This window comes from Typopeltis vanoorti, chromosome 1 (genome assembly GCF_054136105.1).
Source record: "Typopeltis vanoorti isolate ZY-2024b chromosome 1, IOZ_Tvanoo_1.0, whole genome shotgun sequence".
Taxonomy (NCBI): domain Eukaryota; kingdom Metazoa; phylum Arthropoda; class Arachnida; order Uropygi; family Thelyphonidae; genus Typopeltis; species Typopeltis vanoorti.
Window position 1 is genome coordinate 63,708,296 of NC_143549.1, and position 20,283 is coordinate 63,728,578.

The window sequence follows — 20,283 nt, forward strand, 5'->3', positions numbered from 1 at the left end:
TCATGTTCATCATAGCACACATGGATATTAGAAGTTAGTGGCCAGTCTACGACGTGTTGGCGGCCCTCATCCGAGTTGATAGAGAAGAGAACCTGGCTAGAGAGAGCGCTGGCTCTGGTTCTGTTGTAGGAAATGTCTCTTTTGTGTTCTTCCATGCGTAAAAGGATGGATTTAGCTGTCTGGCCGTAGTACGGTCTGCCACAATCACACAGAATCTTATCGACTCCTGGATACTGAGTAGGGAGATGTTTCATTTTAGGTCTACTAAGTATGGAACGAAGTTTAGGAAACGTAGTGAAGCAAGTTCTAATGTTGAATTTTTGGAGCATTTTAGCAAGTTTTAGGGAGAGAGAACTGATGTATGGTAACGAAATAAAAGCTCTTGGTGGAGAAGAATCTTTAGCAGCAGTTGAGCGGCGGACAGAGAGAAATTTATTAATCTTCTTAAGAGAGAATCCATTGTTAACAAAAGACCTTTTGAGAAAATTCAGTTCGTAATCAATTTCTGTTTCATCTGTAAGTAACGATCTGGCTCGATGTGCCAGGGTTGAAATTATATCAAACTTTTGTGAAGGGTAGTGATGGGAAGAAGTATGAAGGTATATGTCTGTGTGAGTGGGTTTCCTAAAAATGGAGAGTTTGATATTTTCAGCGCATCTCGTAAGTTTTAAGTCCAGAAAGGGGAGGCAGTCGTTGGATTCAAGTTCACAGGTGAAATTCATTTTCTGATGAAAAGTGATGAGGTGGTCTAGAAAAAGGTTGAGGTTGTCAACGCCGTGTTCCCAGATGAGGAATACATCGTCAATATAACGATACCATATTTTAGGTTTAAGGCTCGAGGAATTAATAGCTTTTTCTTCAAACTCCTGAAGAAATATATCAGCAAGAATCGGAGAGAGCGGACTGCCCATAGCTAAAGCTGAGTTTTGTTTATAAATTTTGTTATCATATTTGAAGTATCCTGAGTTCACACAGTGAGAGAGTAAGGAGAAAAATTTTTTGGATAGTTTCATCTGGAGAAGGTTAAGAACCTATTGAGTAGGTACATTCGTAAATAGGGAAACAATATCGAAACTTGCCATTAAATCTGATGTGTAGAGTTTGATGTCTTTTATTTTAGAGACAAAATCAGCTGAATTTTTTATATGAGAAAAGGAAGTACCACAAAGGTTTTTTAAAAAGGAGAGGTATTTTGAAAGGTTGTAAGTAGGGGAGTTTATGCCTTCAACGATTGGTCGTAGTGGAGAGTTTAATTTATGGATCTTAGGGAGTCCATATAACCTAGGGATTAGAGGATGAATCGACCTAAGGGAAAGACGGATGTTTCTTGTTTCTAACTCTGAGGTGGTTTTCAGTAATTTGTTGGTTCTATTATGTAGTTCTTTTGTAGGATCACTATTTAGTTCAGAGTAAGTGTCAGTGTTAAGTAGTTCGAAAATTTTGTTATGGTAATCCGATCTATTTAAGATGACAGTAGCATTCCCTTTGTCTGCAGGTAGAACAATGATGTCATTATTGTATCTCAACTTTTTGATAGCTGATCTCTCAGAATGAGAAATGTTGTCAGAAGGCGGTCTTGCATGATTTATGGCGAAAATAGCTTCCATACGAAGAAGGTTTGCCTCGTGGATAGGTAATAAGGATGCTGCTTTTTCTATCTTAGTTAAGAATAGTTCTTTAGGTATTGAAGTAGGGGAGATAACAAAATTGAGACCTTTAGCAAGTACACTTTCTTCTGCCGTAGAGAGTGGATGGGAAGAATTATTTATAACAACTTTTTTTATGAATGCAGAATTGAGATTGGAAGTGCGACGATCTTGCATACATTTTAGAGAATTAAATTTTATGATTAGATTAATTTTATTTGTGTTATGGACTTTAGAAACTCGTAGAGCGCTAATATCTTTTAAATCGTTCCAAGATGAAGAGTCTAAAGAAGTGGATAAACGGCCTTCAAGAGCGGTCTTCCTAGCAAAATAAACAGCCAGACTCCGTTTGGTATCAAAAATCCGTTCGGACAAGAGTTCCAATTTAGCTTTATGGAAAATTCTTTGAGCTCTAGTTGTTGTAATGGACTCTTTAAAATTAAGAAACCGGGGAATGATAGAATGGAACTTACATCTTTTGAGAAATACTAGTCTGTTAATGAATAATCCAATGGTCCTGAGATTTTTCTGATAATCTTTGATGAGCAAAAGTTACTTCCTGGTCATCAGGAAAATTGATATTAATGTTCATTATTTACTCGATAGAACTGTATATAAAAGGAAATTAAATGACTCTATACCGAGAATGACAAGTTTAATGTTAAGATACGTTAAACTGATGTATCTTAACATTAAACTTGTTGATGTATTCAACTAGTTTCGTTGAATACATCAACTTCTTCAGGTATCACTGGCAAAGAATTAAATAAAAAATAACAGAGACATGATAAAATGCATTAACAGATCTAGAAATAAAACACACAAGTATATTTACATTTAAAAGAGAGGAATGCGTGCTTGAGTTCCAACTGACGTTGACTACGTGCGAGAGCTGGCGTGAGTGCGCCAGTATTGGATAGTGGCAACGTGTGCGTCAGAGATATTATAGCTAAGGGTATGGTTAATATCAGATGAATCAAGCGATATTTCTCTAGATTCAATTATTTTTCTTTCATGTTCATCATAGCACACATGGATATTAGAAGTTAGTGGCCAGTCTACGAGGTGTTGTCTCATATTAACAATAGCCTTAGCTATAATATCTCTGACGCACACGTTGCCACTATCCAATACTGGCGCACTCACGCCAGCTCTCGCTCGTAGTCAACGTCAGTTGGAACTCAAGCACGCATTCCTCTCTTTTAAATGTAAACGTACTTGTGTGTTTTATTTCTAGATCTGTTAATGTATTTTATCATGTCTCTGTTATTTTTTATGTAATTCTTTGCCAGTGATGCCTGAAGAAGTTGATGTATTCAACGAAAGTTGTATCTTAACATTAAACTTGTCATTCTCGGTATAGAGTCATTTAATTTCCTTATATATATATATATATATATATATTTTTTTTTTTTTTCTTCCGTGTTCCAGTTAAATGTTGTTCGAACATTAGACTTATTAATTGGCAGTACTGAATATCTTGTGACAAAAAAATAAAAAATAAATAAATAAATAAATAAAAATTACACCGATATTAAACAGCATTAACATTCATTATAGGAGCACCTTCCATGTTTTGTCGTAAGATATTTCTGCGAAAAGTCTACTTGCAGCACTAATTAAAAACTGTTAAAAATGGTGTCTTATTCGTATGAGCTTACATGGACTTTAGAAGGCCAGAAAAGCAAAATCACAATTACTCCATTTTCTGACCTTTTACACTGCGATATCGTGAGGATAAGATAAAGAATTTCACTTAGGAAGAGCACAACAAGTAGTAAACATAATTGCACTTTTCATTTACGACACACACTGAGTGCACTCTTCCTTGCAGGAAAATAAGTGAGTATTTTGTATTACAACTCATTATAATAATTCTATTCTTCTTAAAGGTCAAATAGAAATAGCTGTAATTGGAATGCATATGTTGGAATCTGCTTTGATAGATTACTTAAAAAAAACAATCAGTGACTTTAATTTTCCTCAGTTGTAGTTAATTTTTATCTCAGTGACGTCTTTCCTTACGTAACTTTTAAATAGCTTCATTGAAAAGAAAAGGGATATATAGTAACTCGGATTTTCATAGGTTAATCCGAGTGGTCCGGCATGGATATATTATTTACATGCATTTTAATTGCCATCTGATAATTAAACTTATGATAATTTTTGGTAATCTCTTGAGATGGAACTGTGAGATGAAAGACCTCGTGATGACCACAAGCACCATAACATCATGAATTCTGTGGATATATGGAGAGAGAATAGTGCGGTCGTAGCGGAGTTGATGATGACCTTTCTTAAGGAATCCATGAGAATGCATGGAAGTACCAACCCATACAAATACCAATAAAATGATTGTTTTAATCGCACATATTTTCTTTTGTGAATCCTACTTAAAAAGAATGATCACGTTCCTATAGAAATATAATAGAGACATTAGTATGACTCTCCTATGCCTCTAGTTTAACATACAGTAGGAGTTACGAATATACACGTGCTCTCTCTCTCGGGAAGGATCATGGTGGATACTTGTATGTATATCTGATATATTTGATACCCGAGGATTAAATAATCTTATAAGATATGATCAACTAGTTTGCTGTTTACCTGTAACCTTACAGGTAATTTCATTAGATTTACATTGTGTGAATTTCCCTGTCCTTCTAATATTTCTGCAATGACATCTTTAGTTCTCCATTGGTAAGAAAGGTGTCTGTAATCAAGTAGTTTGTCTATCATGTTTGGAATATAAATCTCTGTATCATGTTTGGAATATAATTATTATACTGATTACTGCTGGTGAGTTCCATAACTTGTTGATTATATTGTTATCAGCACAGAACAATCAGCATGTCTTAGCATGGTTTCACATAAAGACCTTACACAGTATATTAATACTCTTATATGTCTGAACTTCTTGTTAATTAAGAAGTTGTGTTACATTATAAACAAGAATTTATACGGAATTCAACTGAAACATAGCATACGCGGTGAAAAAAGTAAATAAATAAATGAATGAGTGCACATAGTTCTGTAATAGGTGCCACGACGCTGTGTTTCTCAGTACTGGAAAGCCGGTATGATGAATATCTGGATATGATTCCAGTAACTACTGCAATTTGGAATATTTAACAACAAAAAAGAAAGATCAACAGGTCCTTTTTAAAAATCTTTTCCAGAATGCTAGATCTTTAGGTCCAGGAACTTTTTTTTTCTCGCAAAATCTACCCCAGAACTCACGAAGGTATATACACTAAATTACTACTCAGGATTAAAAACGTGAGACGGCAATGGTTCGCTATATTTTCGTTGCCTTTCGTTTAACTCCTCAACAGAAATGCACGATGAAAAACTGTGCATTTCTGTTGAGGGGTCAGAAAAAATAGCAACGAGAATACGGTGAACTACTGCTGTCTAGTGTGTTTAATCCTGACCATTAAACAAATACAACACAATATGTCTGTTAACTGTGTGTGTGTGTGTGTGTGTGTGTGTGTGTGTGTGTGTGTGTGTGTGTGTGTGTGTGTGTGTGTGTGTGTGTGCGCGCTTTTCTTATATCGCTTATTTGCCGCAGGGAATGGAAAAACTCTGCCATCTCTGTAGGACACTACTAACTTACCTTAGATGCAAGAAATACTTATGAAATTTCTTATAACGTAAACTAATTCTTGCGGTGCCAACACTATGGGTACACATCCTTTTCTGGGTGGTGAATGATAATGTGATAGTGACTATGTATGGTGAAACACATATACTTCTATGATTCCGTGTTGAATTACAGTCTTTTTTTTCTTTTTTGTATCAAAAAACCACTGCGTAGAATTATCACTTAAAATGAACACTTGGGAATGATGTTTATCAACACATTGAAGCATTGAATTATGTTCTTACTGTAAAATAATTCCAAGAGAAAAAGAATCTGACCTTATATACAAAATTTCGTATATTTTTAGTTTGTTTTATTTTATTTATTATTATTATTATTATTATTATTATTATTATTATTATTATTATTATTATTATTATTATTTTGTCAGTCCCACCCACGAAAGGCTGCAAAAATCATAACAATTTTAATTGGGGATAAAAGTCAAACAATCTAAGAAACTTGCTCTAGAGTTTCATGGCCTAACGTCGCGTTTTCAAAGCCAATAAACGAGAGGGGGGGGGGTCTCATCGTCATAGGCGATAACACTTATCTCCTACCTAAAGATATTCAAAACCACCCATTCTGCAGTAGGGATTGAACTCATAATTATTCGTTAAAGACTGTAGCTGTTATCCACTCACCCAACCAGGCAGCCATACAGATATAATATTCGATCTGCCACAATTCAGTACGTGGTTGTACCAATCACAGGCCGAAGTTTTGGTGTCATCGCCTCCTTCTTGAAAGAATTTTGTAAATAAGATGAGTGGCATGCTTGGGCTGAGATATGTAAAGCCTATTGTTTGAAGCGGAAAATGAATTTCTCTTCACTTTCTTGCAGAATAATCCTTATCTAAGAGAATCCTTTTACAACAAAACATAAGCCATTTTGACAAGTAAAAAATGAAAATAAAGAAATCAGATGCCCCCACTGCAAAATTGCTTTTCCAGAGTTCAGTCAACAGAGACGATTTCCATTTGATTGGAAGGACTTGAATTTGATTTCCATCGTAGTATGCACGAACATTTGAACATGGACTTTTCAACTAAAAGTGAGATAACCATTCTAACACGGAATTCAAAGGATTTTGTCCTATCGAAATCCAGGATTTTCTATCCTAAATAATATGCAAATGTCGTTTAGAAAGTATGTACAACAAATGAACATGATGTAATATACTATCTGATCATAAATATCCGGCTACCCATTCGTAGTACCGTATAAGGCTACATACATAACATACTGTAAGAACCATGGTTCATACAGGGGTGTAAAAGGAAGCATACGGTTTACATTCTTCATAGACAAACATTAACCATAAAATGAACCCCATTGAAGAACTCAGTGACTTTCGATATTGCACTACCATAGGATGTCACCTTTGCAACAACTCATTTTGGGAAACTTCTGCCGTACTGCACTTGATAACAGAAAATCAACTTGATAGCATAAAATCAGATAACAAGACCTGAGAACTGAAGCGCGTAAACCCAACTGTCCTCAGTTGGAACACTACCCAGTTACGAAATGCCTCTATAAACAACGCCAGCGCCATAGTTCTTTGAGAGATGAAGAACATGGATTTCGATGGCCACGCAGCTCCAGATAAGCTTAGCATCAATAAAGACAATGCCAAGTGTTCGTTGAAGTGGTGTAAATCTTGCACTATTGGACTCTGCAGCAGTCGAAAGCATTCTCTGGAGTAACGAATCACGCTTCACCATCTGGAAATCCGACGGACCAGTATGGGTCAGGAACACATTGCCTGCTCAAATGCGTTGTTCCAACTGTGATTTGTGAAGGAGGTATAATGGTTTGAATTTTATAGACAATGTCCTTGTTTATAAGAGTGTGGTCTGTGCAGGAATGGGATGCTGGAGAAAGGACTGGCCTACACATACCCCTAATCTCAACCCCATCGAATATCTAGGGGGATGAATTGGAAAGTTGATTATGAGCCAGACCAAATAGATTGACATCGGCGACTAACCTTACTTAATGGAAGGAAATTACCGCAGCAACGTAACAAAATCTAATGGAAAAACATTCTCAGAAGACTGAAGGGGCTGTTATAGCAGAAAAGGATGGACTAAGTCCATATTAATGCTGTTCATATCAGAGTGAGAGATGGGATTAGCCGGCATCAGGATATTTTTGATCGGATAGTGTAGCTACATAATAATTAACTGTGTAAGCGTTCATTGTACGTACCAATTCGATATTCAGATGGTATGTGAATGTAAGTTTTAACCAAATCAAGAGTTTGACTTTAGCTGAAACAAATTTCTGAGTAGGATGTTTTAACAACAACACAATAAACATCTTTCTACAAATGATAATTTCCATTACGTCTAATGGCCTTAGGAAATAGACGTTAGACAAATTATTTTTATTTTTATAAACAAAAGCTCAAAAGAAACCCGCTTTATTAAGTTCTCTGATCACTAGATGCATTTTGGAGTAAAATGTTCCCAAGTTCAGAACCGTTTGATCGAAATAAGTGATAGATTCTGACAGATGATAAAAAAAGTGGCAACACTCGTTATCCTAAAATTTTTGAAAGTCGGTTTTCAGCCAATTTCCACAGTTGTCAGTTCCGTACAATTAATGAGGCATCTAGCCGGCGTCGGATGAGCTACCTCCATCTCATGTTCTTAATTCTAATTAGTAATTATGAGATGAGTGTCTTTGTATTCTGTGGTAGCTTTTTGTCAGTTGTGAGGTTAAAACCTTGGAATTTCTTCTGACAAAAGAAAGAAAGGAAAAAAACTCACTTACCTGTGAAAAAATCCATTTTTGGGGAGGGTTTTGGCTAAAACGTTCCATCAAACATATGAATCAAGCCTAAAAGTTATTTCTTCTGCTCATCTAGCGTCATGTATGTTACAATGGCTGTGCAATGCCTCAAGAAAAAGAGTGAAGCAATGAATGATATTTGTGACAAATAATGGGGATTGGATCCGTATAAAGAAGCTGTGACACTATTTAAAAGATCATTTTCAAAATGCTAGGAAAATAACTTAAAGCTTCAGGTACTTGGAGAAATGGAAAAGAAATACTTAACGATAAAAGTCTTTTCTTGAAGATATACTATATTTAAAATTTACATTTCCAACCGTATTTCGAAGTCTCGTGATTTGAATAAGATGGATACACAAATAATCTGTAGATTTTAGGTTGCTCATTGCTAGCCTACCACGAAGAATTAGCTTTCCAAGTGAATGATTAAATTTTGTGTAGAGATCTGTAGGAGGTAAACAAGCTATGGTAAGAAATTAAAGCGAACAGCATTTAATGATTACATCACCAGCTTTTCAAAGGTTCTCATCAGTTAGCTGAAGCAATTATAAATAAAAAAGATTAATCCACTAACGCCTATTATTCTCCAGAAAGAGTAGGAGAAGCTTTTAAGACTGGCCTTTAAGAGAAGCCATCTTCATCCTTAGCCATCACAGATAGTTCGCCCAATGCGATATGTGATTTTAATAAGGATCCGGGAAGGAGAATATCGCCGATTTTCTTGAGTTATGAGATTAAAAACCCGACTTTCCCTTAGGAGAAAACATTATTATCACGTGACAGAGATCGGTTAACTAGGGAACCGGTTGAAGAAAGAATTAGAAAAAAATTTCTCTTGTCGGCGACTAGACATGGCGATGCCATTACTTAATGTTTGTATCTAGAGGTATTAGCGTCTCTGCAATGCGAACTCGAAAACGACGATTTAAAAACTTGCCACGACAACTCCGCTGCACATATCCCAACTTGAATAAACAGGTCAAGATATCAGTCACGCAAAAGGGTGAATGTGAAGTCCCACATAGATAATCAGGTGCTTGTTTATAGTTTTTACAGCTCTTCCACCAGTTCTAGGGACCACCATCTAGTAATTCAACAAGCCATATGCGAGAATTGGAGGCAAGGCAGCGAGCTGGAGGTCGAGATATATCTTGATGTATAGGAGGGTACATGTTATTTCTGATATTTTTTCTTTCTTTCATCTTTTATTTGCTTTATTTATTCTTAAATCATAGATTAATAGCATTCGTAGGTGAGACGCATGTAAAAATTTTTACTACGAAAGAGTGTTTTATTGTTTCTATCTGAGGAGTTTCTAGGCAGTCAAATTCAGTTCTTTATTAGTTGTTCTTTCTCTTAGGTCATGAGAAGCAAGTATTGTCAGTGTGATTTATTTTTCAGAGGAAAAAAGTAAGGTTTATACTAAATTTTGAATTATAAATACAGTTTTAACTTACGAAATGTACTTCGAATGTTTCCAATGTATTAAATCCATATTTGCCATTGTTATAATTTTTCTGAACTTTTGCATTGTTATAATTTTTCTGAACTTTTGCATTGTTATATTTTTTTACTGAATTTTTGTCATTGTTATTATATTTTTTTTGGACATTTGTTATTATAATTGTTGGCTACTGTCAAACCATTCATTCTAATGAAAAGACAGTTTCTGATGTTTCGCTTCGTTTACTGCATATGCCTTTTTCCTTCACACACAATTTTTTTGTGTTTATTTCAGAACGAAATGGAACGACCAACAAATGCAGGGTTGCCACCCGTCTGCTGGAGACCGCAGTCAACAGATACTAATATGGATGAATTCAGAATGATGATAAACAAGAAGTACAATTGTTCCCTCGGTGAGTCACCAAATAAACTTTTCTTTCATAAATTTGATAATATTGCTTAGTTGGATTTCATTTTCAATTATAATTTTTAAATGAATTGAAAAGTTCATTTTATTCTTATTTACTGCATCAAAATTATGTATTTTTTGTTTATTTTATTTTTTACCTTCATATGCTTAAATATGAGGGTACATAACACAAGATGATCTGAGTGCACTATTGGCATTATCTCATGTTAGCCGTATTTATATTTAAACAGCCTGGTAAACTAGTGGATTGCTTAACTTTGGTGTAAATCCTGTCATGAACGTGAATGTTTTGTGAAAATATTTATGCTGGCCTAGTGTAAAACTACCATCCTGCTTATTGGAGAATTCACGTTGAAGAGGTTTCATGCTTGATCTCTGAAGAAACAAAGTTTCTGCATTGTCCAACCCTTAGATAATCCACCAACCATCTAAATTTAAGTTAATGCTAAATTAAATCTAGAAATACAAAAAATACAAACCATTCTCAGTAGTGTCTTCCATTGGTTTTTCGAAACAAAAGCGTTAATTTAGTTCAAACTTTAAACCTGTCTGAGGTTAAACGCATTTGGTTATTCTGCTGATTAGTAAAGTGATTAAACACGTTGTGTTTATCTTCTTTTTTAGTGATAAGAAATTCTTCCTATTCACTGAGAAAGAATTTCAAATTTAAGTTCTTCAAATGTTTTCATGGTTGCGAACTGGATGAGAATGCCTGTTCATCATACAAAAGAGCAGCTTGGGACACATTCTTTTCAGTTCAACAGTTTCCATCATAGAGTGGTGCGTGTTCGAAATGGAGTGCCATTGTGTGTGTGTGTGTGTGTGTGTGTGTGTGTGTGTGTGTGTGTGTGTGTGTGTGTGTGTGTGTGTGTGTGTGTGTGTGTGTGTGTGTGTGTGTGTGTGTGTGTGTGTGTGTGTGTGTGTGTGTGTGTGTGTGTGTGTGTGTGTGTGTGAATTCACGAACGGGTATGACAGCTGGTGCTAATATTATTTATGACCTTTCTCGATGAGTCACTTACTTCCTGAATGCACACACACACTAGCAATCCAGTCGAACACTCATCACTCTATGATAAAAAAAAAATCTATCCAGGATGCCCTCGCGTCCTTTCCCCGCCCTCCATAAAGTGAAAACTTTCATCAACAGAAATTCTGTATGACTGTTTCTAAAGTTTGCAATCACATATCTCCTCTTTCCCCTGTTTGGTAATGTCTGCGGTCGACAAATTCTCAGTATGTCTTCATAATCAGCATTCCACAATCCTAATATCGTTTTAGCACTCCCCTTTGCACTCTCTTCACCGTATGAGAATCGCAGCGGAGACCTGCGCAACTGAGACCAGTCCAAGTGAGGTCTTATCAAGGCCTTGTAAAGAAGCAAAATGACATTCTTATCTAAGAATGTGAACGTTCGTTTCAGCATTGAAATTATCTTTTAAGATAATATTGTTGTATAAATAAATTGTATTTGCAATATTTGCTGAACCCCAGAACTTCAACTTCCTATCTATTAACACCCCAAGGTCCCTAGCCTTATCAGTTTCTTCTGGCATAACTCCATCTATATAATACGACATTGGATATCTAATAACACCAATGTGTATGAATTTTTATATTTATTAATACTGAATTCATAGCCATTTTCGCATGATCACAACTCAGTCTGTTCAAATTATCAGCAATGATTACCATACCTATCTTTGAATCATTAGCGAGTAGCTGTAAGGTGCATGTCAAATCCTTTCGGGTGTCATTAGTACAGATTGAATAACAGTGGACCAAGGACTGATCCTTTGTCCACTGGTACACCACTGGTTATCTTAAATCTTGCAGATTCACATTGCGTATATACCACTTTTGAGATGTGACATTCATCCATCCTCTTACCCAAGCCAATAATTTATAATCCAATCCCATTTTCTCCAATTTATGCAACAGTTTATCATGCTGTATTCTGTCAAGAGTCTTAGCAAAATCCAAAAGCATCATGGTGTATCTATTCCCCTTTGTCTAACTCAATGGTAACATTATTATTATAAAATGTGAGCAAGCTGCAGAAACCTTAATTTCTCTTATTCAACCCATGCTGTTCAATGCAAAGTATATTTTCACGGTCAATCGATTTCTGAATGCGAGCTCTAACCAAATTTTCTGGTATCTTTATCATTCCCTCCAGAGACAAGTGATAAGCTGATAGTTGGCACATCAGTCTTTATGCTATCCTTGTACATTCATTGGGATTACCATACATGTTTTGTTCACTCCTGCGGAATCGTCCCTGTTCTGAGAGTCAAATTATATAGTCTGGTCAAAGGAATAGCCATTTCAGCTGAAAACACTTTATTTGCATCAGTCCAGATATCCTGTCAGTCTCTATTGCAGAATTCTTATTTAGTTTGTGCAAGTGTTCTAATACCTCCTCCTCCTCATACACCTGAGTTTCTTCATCTACTGAAGAAGTAGCAGTGAGTTTAATGTTACATATACCAGTCGACACATTCATTCTTTCATTCATTTCACATTCATTCTTTACGGATTAATTCTTTCTTTCTTTTACATGCATCGGGATAGAATTCTTTTGTTGAGTTCTCTTTAGCTTGCAGAACAGGTTTGATTCATATTCAGAGTTAACTTTCTGAACAACACTTATGTGTCTTCTGGCCTGCTGCTTATAATTTTCTTAACGGACAAAATCCTTATGCACACGGTATTCCTTCCACGTCATCCTTTTCTTACGAATCTCTTACTTTATTAGATTACACATTCATTTCACTCCTACTCTATTTATTCTTCGAACTCTAGGGACACGTTCTGATCTCGCATCACTTAAGTATTTTTGAAACACTTCTCAGGCATTGTCGATATCCATCCAAGAACTGATACCACGGCGCAGAATCCAGCATGCTCCTCTGGTGGTCATAATTTCCTGCTTTGTAATCCATCATGTAACCTTTTCTGAATGGAAGATTCATAAAGTTAGCCACTTCCCAAGTGAGTACTACATGATCAATGTCACCAACCGGAGGCAGAATAGTTACATCTTTAACTAAAATACCCTCTGAGCCCCCTCTCTGTGTGTGTGTGTGTGTATGTATGTATATATATACACACACATACACACGCGCGCGCGCGTATATGTAATGGTTTGTTTTTCTCGATGCAATGCTTTAATAATTTCTTATTATTAACAGAAAGTATTGGTTAACGGTTGATCCTGATTAACCTGAGTCACAACTGAGGACCTATTTTATAACTAAGCGTAAAATCATTGCGTACCGTCATAATTCAAAGTTAAAGTTTTTTCATAAAATTTACGGGATATTACGTATATTCAGGTTTTGAAACCAAAGTCTATATAGTTAGCTGAGATAATAAGATCTTCGTATTTGTGAATAAAGCGATTATTATCAATCTTCAACGTGGAGACAAAGGTCATTTACAGCGATAACGTCAAGGACTCCACAAGTCTAAACACTACTATCAACTGTGTTTCAAGAGTTTGTGATGAGAAAACCTGAACATTCCGAGAAAATAAAACACTGGGCAACCGATTAATTCAGTGCTCAAAAAAACTACGAGTAGCTGAATCACAGCACCTAATGACCACTGTAGTCAAACTAATTAGCATACGATTTTCCAAGCTCCATGATGACGTTATACATAAGCTTTATAAACAAGAGAGAGAGAGAGAGAGAGAGAGAGAGAGAGAGAGAGAGAGAGAGAGATGTGCATATCTTACTGGACTAACTAAACATATTTATCTGTCCCTCAAAAAATAGGCAAATAAAAAAAATAGGTATTTACTATTCCTTTTAACTCTGTTAAAAGATGGCAAACAGAAACCGGATAGATTTCGATATTTCATTAAATTGTTTTACAGAAGTTTCAGTTATATTGAGAGCAAATTTAAAACTCTACAATAATTCAATTTTATTCCAAACTTCAATAACTATATTTTATTTTCGATAGGCAACTACTGGGATCTCTATGACTGGGCCAAAAATAATACGGAATTCTGGGAAGAGCTTTGGAAATATACCAAAATTATCCATTCGGCTCCTTATCAAAAGGTATAAAAGGGTCTTATTAATTCAGATGTAAAGGCATTTTAGTATACTCTATTATTGTATAGTTTTCAATAATTTGTGCGAGAGGAATTAAATTTTTTTTTTTTACTTTAATGTTTGCTTCATGTTAATTTTCAATGAAAGTTTCAAGGATGGGCAAATAAGGATATCCAAAATGATTTTTGTTTGAAATTTTAATCCTTCATGATTGTTAATTAATGATGTAAAATCAACTAAATTTATTTCTAGTTCATACAATTTTCGCAGAAAATAAAAAGAGAAAGAAAGTAGCTTTTTGAACCTTACTAAATATTTATCCAATAGTAAATAATAAGATGAATTTGTGATAATTACTCGCTTTATCCAAAATTATTTTTAAGCTTTAAAGTGTGATTTTTTTTTTTTTTTTTTTTTAGGTTATCGATACAAACACTAAATTCGAAGATACACCTGAATGGTTCCATGGAGCGCGTCTAAATTATACAGAAAATATTCTTCGCTATAAAGATGATCACGTGGCTTATTACGTCGGCGGTATGAAGTTTCACGGAATCTCTTTATTATAGATTCGGCTATGATTCATAAAGTTAAAGCAATCATTATATACGAAATTTAATCAAAATGACTTTATAACTTATCTAAGTCGTAAATATATACATACAGTTGACCCTTGAAGAACGCGGGTTTGAACTGCGCGTATCTATTTATACGCGGATTTTTTTTTTTTTTTTTTCAATAAATATATTGGAAAATGTTTTGGAAGATTTGCGAAAATTTGAAAAAACTCGCAGACGAGCCGCATAGCTTAGAAATATCGGGAAAAAATATGAAAATATGAAAACGTTAGGTATGTCATGAATGCATAAAATATATGTAGATACTAGTCTATTTTATCATTTACTATAAAGTATACACAAATCTGTTATAAAAAGTTAAAATTTATCAAAACTTATAGATACAGATACAGACCGTATGGCGCCATTCGCAGAGAGAAATGTGAACAAACGTAAAGATGCGGTATTAAATCATAGTTGTATAAAATGAACTGTTATCAATTAGCTAAATTAATTAATTAGCATAAAATAAAAAATAAATTTTTAACGATTCATTCATTAGTGTATAGGCTAGGCTACGAAGCAATCGTATCGTTTGTACTAGACCACCATAATGCAAACATATTAGTGCTTCTTCATTATCAACGCATGAATGGTTAAACATATAGATAAATATAAATTTATTTTTCACATTATCTTTTCATTTCTGATGTCTAGTGTTTATAATACGCATAAATGTAATTTTCTCTTCCTTATGATTTTCTTAATAACACTTTCTTTTCACTAGCTTACTTTATTGTAAGGATGCAATATATAATACATATAACATACAAAATGTGTGTTAATAAGTTTTTGGGAGTCAAAAGTTACATGCAGATCTTCGAACATCGCGGAAGACCGGCGCCCCTAATCCCCGCGTTGTTCAAGGGTCAAATGAATATATATATAATTAACATTGTTTATTTATCCTTTGTTATTTTGACACAGTAATTTATTCCTAGGTGAAACAAAGAACGGATTTAAGAAAATAACCTTCTCTGAGCTCAATCAAATGGTTGCTTTGTATGCTTCAGCACTCAAGAGATTTGGTGTATCAAAACACGACGTAGTTGCTGGTAGGTACATAAATTTAATGCTGGATTCTCCACAATGCGATACTTCCGATATTAATTGATTTCACAGCCTTAAGATTTCCCAATGTTTGTGCGCTAATTTCAAAACGTTGTGTACAACACACGTTCGTGGTCAGTGGGATGATGTAGTAAGTTCCACTTTCACGTTAGTTGTAACCACACTTTTAGTAAACATATTGCTTGCTCGTTTTCTCTTTTCAGTGCTCTTGTTCCACGAAATACTTCAGAATAGCGGAAGAATATAATTTAAATTATATCCTATCCCCAGTAGTGACAAGCTACCCCCGACTTCGATGTGTTCTATAAGATGAAAGAAACACTTCGTAGATAACAATTCACTACATCTGACGAGGCTCTCACTGAAGTAACCCGATTAATTAAACGCATAAAAAGAGATTTACCGAACAGTAATAGTAGTGATAATAACAGCGAACTAAAATAATTATAAAAACCGATTAAAAGTGACATAAATATTTATTAGCTTAAGCTTTTCGTTTAAGTATCATAGGAATCGTCCAGGAATAGAACGGTAATTAAACAATAACAGACAATTCTTCTAAAAAGCACCACCTGAGCAGCTAATGTGAGAGCAATTAATATATATATACAGCAGCTAATCAGACTTAATTATCTTATCGATAATGTTTCTAATTGGGATGAAGATCAAAACAAAAAGCTTAAAACCTTCTTTGGCCGTCCAACTAGATCGTAAGGTCTTCCTAAAATTCATAAATCAGGTACTCCATTAAGACCCGTTGTGGACTGTATAGGATGTCAAACTTATACATTTTATAAATTCTTAATCAATTTACTTGCATCGTCAACTAGAAGAACTGCTGCTTATGTAAAAACATTTCGAATTTTAACATAAATTTTCTGATCTTCATTTGAACGTTTCAGATAGATTAGTTTAGATGCTGATTCCTTGTTTACTAGTGTTCCTTTATCTGAAACGCTTGAATTACTTCAAGAAGAAGTTCCTTCAGATGTTGTTAAACTATTTGACTGTGTAATACATATCAAATACGTATTACTCCTTGAAAAACAAATTACATCAACAAATCTAAGGAACACCATGGACAATTCTATTTCTCCTACTATCGCCAATTTCTTCATGGAACACTTTGAACAACTTATTTTTGATAACATTTCACCTACACTTTGACACAAACATGCCGGTAATATTTTTGCAATTTGTAATGGTCCTTTCTCTGAGTTACAACAGTTTCTTGCTAAATTAAATGCACTTCATCCCAGGATCCAATTCATTTTAGAAGTAAAGCAGCAAACTGATTAGCCCAACCAGATGGAAATCTATATTTTTCTGTTTTTCGGAAGAAGACTCATAGAGGCCGTCATAATCACGCTCAGTCAAATCACCATTCTAGTCAAAAGGCTGGAACTATTAAGCCCTTAAATGGTGCTCATTGTTTATGCTTTTCAGCCGAACTTTTGCAAAAAGTATAAAACATATTAATTCAACTTTTATATTTAACGGATTGAAGGATTCTTTCATAAAAAATCTTTTAACAGTTATAGAATCTTTACCTCTTACAATATAAAAGAAACAACTCGCATTCCTAACCTTTATGAGCATGGCATTACTGAACGCATAACAAAAGTTTTAAAACCAGTAAATATTTTGTTGTCTTTCACTCCATCCGAAAAATTCTCATCTTGATCGTTTCTACTAAGGACAAGCTTCCACCTTTCAATTATCCACACATTCACCAGATTTTGCTCTTGTGATTTATCTTATTTAGGACTAATCGGAAGTTCTGCTTTTATTCATCTAGAGCCTAGATGGCGAACCTATGGCACGCGCGAGAATTTGCTGGCACGTTGACGATTTACAGGTGATATGCATTCATAAGCTTATAAATTATTCAATCTTTTTTTTAAATTGTTACAATACTGGCAAGTCAAATTTTGCTTTACATGAGAGAGAGAGCAGCTATGAAGACGTGCATATGATTGGTGCAGTATTAACAAAAGATCGCGCAAACCAAAGACAAAGGCAACCGACAATTGTTGAGTTGAAATGCTAATTCTCTCCAACCGAATTCCATAACATCTGAAACTGTCATAACAACATTCGCTATATATTTCTTAGTTTTAACTCATTCACGACGGTGTCGTTTATCGTTCCCACGGAACTTCTCATTACCGGCGGGCTCAACTCACACAAGGTTTCAACCCTTGGTTGAAACGTTGTATGAGTTGAACCTGCCAGTCATGTAATTGAAAAATTGGACAATAGTTTTTAGTTAGATACTGTGTTTCCTGTGCAATACATGTTTTTCTTGAGTCTATATAGCATAGTTTCTGTGGGAGGGGACATGTGATTCATTAGTTACCGACATTTTTATTCCAGCTGTTTCTAATTGCGCTATTTGTTTAGAAATATATTACACAGACTGCAAAAGGCTCTGTACCTTATTCAGGGATACAAAAAACTACTGTACTTGTTTTTCGTGCACCTGCAGTATAATGGCTTTTGGGGAGGGCGTGTTGTTAACCGAGGAGAGTGAGTTACTATCGCCTAGATGTGAACATGTTTAAACAATTTTCGTGTGCGAAGTATATGCAAAACTTTTTAATGTATTTTTTCATAAAATAAAATTGGGTGCAAGTTATACGCGAGAGCAAGTTATATTCGAGTAAATACGGTAAGCGTTTCGCCGAAAGATCACATCCTCCTATGGCGAGTTACATTGCATAAATATACTTCTCACTACCGTTTTTTTTTTAAACCATCATTAAAATCAGTTTAATAATACAATAATCAATTTTACACTGAATCATATTATAAATTTATATATAAATAAATATTATAAATAAAATAAAATATTATTTATAAAATTATAAATAATTATTTATAATATATATATATATATATATATTATAAATTTATAAATAAATAATTAATGAACTTAGATTAATTTTTCTATTAATATTTCCCGTATTAAAAACTGCCCGGCATGTCAGCAATTCGATTGGTAAATTTCTGGAACGCACTATCACGTCAGCAACTCGATTTTTAAATTTTTGGCACGTGCACATAAAAAGGTTCGCCACCACTGGCCTAGAGAAACAGAAGTCATATTAAATACCATGAGTCTGAACAGTCTCGACTTGTGGAGTATGCTATTGACAAGAGACATAGAGTTTATTGGAAGACAAAATTCCTTCATATAAGTCGTTTTCTCATAGGACGTCTTTATAAAGAAGGGTATGAAACTTTTCTTCATTGTCCTAACTTAAACAGATCCAATAGTCTACTGTCTATACCATTTGTGGGAGATAGTACTGTTTAAATCCTCTAATCTTTCCTCACTTTATTTTGTTTACGTGTTATTATTATTATTATTATTATTATTATTATTATTATTATTATTATTGGCACGCACTGTCAAAACATATAAGTACGACAATCATCACGGCAAAGCCACCCGAAACTTCTATGTATCTGATATGATAAACAAACTGCCAGTCTTCAACAGAAACCTAGGAACATACAGAGAGCTGAAACAGGCGCTATATAAATATTATAGCGAGAATGCAAATTAGAGCCATCCCAGTTTCTCTCTCCCCCCACATGCATACACACATACACACACACACAAACCTATGACAAATCCCCTCTCAAAAACCATCACTACAAGAACACAAAGAAACAAACACACCATTTCTAAATCCAACCCTATTTGCAAAAAAAAAAGTTAAACTGTAATAGGAGTTGAAGTTTTCTAAGCACGTACCAACAAACAGTAAAATCAACACCTGACTTGCTACCAGTATAGAAACATCACCATGAAACCACCACTATCTATCATCTATTATCTTCCTCAGATAAGCTCTGCTAAGCTTCGAGGAAGAAAATTATTAACTTGCAAGTATCTGTTATTCACAATTGTAATGTGTTATAAATATTATATATATATATATAATTATTACAGTATCTATGTATGCAGTTTATCTGAGACATAAAAAATATTTAAGAATATTATTAACTTGCAAGTATCTGTTATATAATTGTTAATCGTGTATATATAATTATTACTGTATCTATGTATGTAATTTATCTGAGATATAATAAAAAAAATAAAACAATTATTATTATTATTATGATAACAGTGTCTCCATGAAGTCAAAAGACTCATCGTGAGAGATCCCGCATTGACACACTAACCATTATTTACACAATACCTATCATACTTCTCCTTAAACTCATTCACAGACGAAGCATTCACAACAACCTCTGGCAACACATAATATTAATATTTCACAACTACCCCTTCAGAACCCTCCAAGTAAAAAATCTAGTCCTAACACCCTTATTAACCACACTCTTACATAATCTCCAGGGATGGCCCCTCGTTCTCTCCCTTCCTGCACTGGACTTAAAAATGTCATCAGTATCAATCCTGTAAAATCCCTTTAATAATTTATATGCTTCTATCATATGTCCTCTCCTACGTCTATCAGCTAGTTTTTGGAGCCCGCAGATCTTCAATCTATCCTCGTAGGGAAGATCCCACAAGCCTTCAACAATCTT

General features: G+C 34.6%; 1 protein-coding gene across 1 annotated transcript in view; it reads left to right on the forward strand.

Moving 5' to 3' along the window:
• The first annotated feature begins 9,839 nt into the window (after nt 1–9,839).
• The window catches only part of LOC150110039 (acetoacetyl-CoA synthetase-like), a 58,344-nt gene continuing 47,900 nt past the window's right edge, over nt 9,840–20,283 (forward strand). Inside the window, exons 1-4 of the mRNA XM_090390882.1 lie at nt 9,840–9,954; nt 13,941–14,041; nt 14,455–14,572; nt 15,594–15,707. Of these exons, the coding sequence (XP_090247008.1) occupies nt 9,840–9,954; nt 13,941–14,041; nt 14,455–14,572; nt 15,594–15,707 (448 nt within the window). The remainder of the gene's footprint in view (nt 9,955–13,940; nt 14,042–14,454; nt 14,573–15,593; nt 15,708–20,283) is intronic.